General features: G+C 40.8%; 1 protein-coding gene across 1 annotated transcript; it reads left to right on the top strand.

Annotated features, from left to right (window-relative positions):
- Window positions 1–1180: 1180 nt before the first annotated feature.
- LOC122678071 (olfactory receptor 2A12-like) lies at window positions 1181–2128 on the top strand. The gene has a single exon (XM_043878519.1). The coding sequence runs from the start codon at window positions 1181–1183 to the stop codon at window positions 2126–2128; it is 948 nt and encodes a 315-aa protein (XP_043734454.1).
- Window positions 2129–3349: the final 1221 nt, after the last annotated feature.

Below are 3349 nucleotides of genomic sequence, written 5' to 3'. Positions count from 1 at the left end.
TCATAGCCTTGACTAGACTAGTTAAAGGTAGATAACTGCTAAAAGGTATAAAAAGGAACTTGAAGAAATCCAGAAGTAGCAAATAAAAAAAAGAAAAAAAGCAGCTATTGTCTTATAGCTAAAGAAGAGTTCACAGGGCCTAAGGATTTAGGAGTTACTTCCGTCCTTCTTGGACTTCCCTTGTGGTTCAGCTGGTAAAGAATCTGCCTGCAATGCAGGAGACTGGGGTTCGATTCCCGGGTTGGGAAGATCACCTGGAGAAGGGAAAGGGTACCCACTCCAGTATTCTGGCCTGGAGAATTCCATGGACTGTATAATCCATGGGGTTGCAGTGAGTTGGTCACGTTTGAATGACTTTCACTTTCCCTCCTTCTTCCTCCTCCTCTTGACACCACTATCTTCTCTAACCAGAAAGAAAAAAAAAAAAACTAAGCTCAGACTTTTTCAGAGAGGGTGTGACTGCCACAGGAATACACAGTCTGCTACTGGAAGTTAGGGTGGAGTCACAGGCCAGAGTTCTCCTAGAAGTGATCACTGGGTAGGGAGAATGTGTGTGGCCTGAGTATGTGACTGTGGATGGTCCCCACCAACCCACTGGCATTCCAGGTGAGTAACTGAGGAAGGAGAAATTGAAGCCCCAACCTCAGTCTCCTCCTATCATCACATTGCCCCTCTGTCACCCTTTATTGATAAAGCTTCCTATTGTCAGTTGTCAAAGAAACATGTTCTCAGGGTGAGGAGAGGCTTGAAATACATCCAGACAAATGACCTTAAGGCAGAAGGGAAGAGCACTTCTGCAGGTTTGGGGGCTGGAGATGATATTGTGTAAGTTGATTGTTACTAGATATTTGAGCAACCAATTTTTCAGTTGGTTGCTGAGGGTTGGGGAATAAGCCTGGGAGATTGCAAATGAGTATTTATTACTATTTAGTGTTTTAAGGTATTGTTTTAATATGAGATACTTCACATACATTGCCCCAACTCTTCCTAAACACCCTGAAAAATGAGTGTTATTAGCCTCATTTTATAGATGAGGCTCAGAGAGGTTAAGTAACTGTGCAAGGCTCTAGGTGAGTAGTGGACTCAAAATTAAAATCATAGCCTGTCTGCCTCCAGTTTTTATTCAACTATCATATTTTAGATGGCATTTAAATGAATGTGATCCTCTTATAGGCCCATCATGTGGATGCCTCCAGGGCAGAACCAAAGCTGGGTTTCTGAATTTATCCTGCTTGGCTTCTCCAGTGACCCCACGACCAACAGGATCCTCTTCAGCGCCTTCCTTCTTCTTTACCTGAGCTCAGTCTTGGGCAATGGGCTCATCATCACCCTGGTATGCCTGGACATGCATCTCCACACTCCCATGTATTTCTTCCTCTGTATCCTCTCCCTGCTAGATATGGCCTATGTAACTACCACCATGCCCCAGATGTTAGTGCATCTTCTTTCTCTATCTCAGACCATCTCCTTTGCTGGCTGTTGGCTACAGATGTACATGTTTGGTGCCCTGGCCTTGACTGAGTGTTTTTTCCTTGTAGTCATGGCCTATGACAGATACGTGGCCATCTGCTATCCACTGCGTTATATTGTCATCCTCAGCTGGGGCCTGTGCACACGACTGTCAGCTGGGACCTGGGCCTGTGGTTTCTTCTTCTCTCTGATCCACACTTTTTTCACCATGAGGCTGCCATACTGTGGGCCCAACAGCGTCAACCACTACTTCTGTGAAGGCCCCTCAGTACGAAATTTGGCTTGCATGGATACACACCTCATTGAAATGGTGGACCTAGTCATCAGTGTTTTCATGGTTGTTGCCCCACTATCCCTCATTGTGGCCTCCTACATCCGTATTGCCCAGGCCATTGTTAAGATCAAGTCCATGCAGGCCCGCTGCAAGGCTTTCTCCACCTGTGCTTCCCACCTGACTGTGATCACATTCTTCTATGCTCCAGCCACCTACATCTACATGAGGCCCAATGCAAGCTATTCCCCTGAGCAAGACAAGCAGGTATCACTCTTTTATAATGTCTTCACTGCTCTGCTGAATCCTGTGGTCTACAGTCTGAGGAATGAGGACATCAAGGAGGCTTTTCTCAAAGTGATGGGGAAGGGTAGAGTGGCCTGGTGAATTGGGAGGCAGGCAGAGTCTAAGGCAGAATGCCCAATGTTGAGAAAAGATGGAGTATCTATAATGCATGAAACCAACATTATACATCTGAAACAAAATAGTACTTGGTCAGTTGCACAAAGGTGGAACATGAAACCAACATGGCTGTCTTGATCAAGTTGATACACTGTGGCACAATAACTCAATCTCAGTGGCTTACAACAGTGAGAGTTCATTTATGTTCATATTCAATGTCAGATGTAAATAGACTGTGGCCTTCTGCCACCGGATTCTTGGATCCCACCCAAAGTCGGAGGTTCTATCTTGAAAATGCTAGTCTTATGACAGAGAGAAAGGAATAATGGCTAAAATATTAATACATGATAGCTCTTTTTTAATGTTTTTATACATTGTTTCTTTTTTTAAATTTTGAATTAGAGGATAATTACTTTACAATATTGTGATAGTTTCTGCCATATATCAACATGAATTGGCCATAGGTATACATATGTCCCTTCCCTCTTGAACTTCACTTTCACCTCCCTCCCTAATGTTTTAATACATTTTTTTGAAGAATATGACAGAATGATCAGAAGAACAATAGAATAATATGTTACATAACAGGTTATTGTGAAGAATATACAGCATGGAACCATGTGAGTAAAATATGTATGCATAGGAGAAAAATACAACTTTTGATAATATTTTATATATAATTATCTTTCAGACTAGGTAAAATTATACTTGTTAGGTTATAAAATTTTTAGAAACTAAGATGCATCACATTAAAATGGAGGCATAAAAATTAATCTTTAGTCATTTAATTTCATTCTCTAATCTATTTCCATGTACTCTATTTAAGTGAGAATGGATGTATGCTGACGCTTATGAAGGAAGAAATAAAGACAAATAGGGAACATTTCTTCCAGCTTACAAACAAGAAGGCATAAGGGAAGATATATTTTTTTCCTTTCTTTTTAAATTGAAGTATAGTTGATTTACAATGTTGTGTCAATTTCAGGTATACAACAAACTGACTCAGTTATATGTATATATGTATACATAAATCTATTTTTTTCAGATTCTTTCCTCTTATAGATTATTATGACATATTGAAAGTAGTTCCCTGTGTTATACAGTAGGCCCCTGTTGGTTATCCATTTTATATATAGTAGTGTCATATATTGATTCCAAGCTCTGTGTTTATCCTTCTCCCCTGACCTTTACCCTATGGTAGAGATA

This window comes from Cervus elaphus, chromosome 20 (assembly GCF_910594005.1).
Source record: "Cervus elaphus chromosome 20, mCerEla1.1, whole genome shotgun sequence".
Classification (NCBI taxonomy): domain Eukaryota; kingdom Metazoa; phylum Chordata; class Mammalia; order Artiodactyla; family Cervidae; genus Cervus; species Cervus elaphus.
Note: the sequence above shows the minus strand (reverse complement) of the source record. Positions and strands in the feature narration are given on the sequence as shown.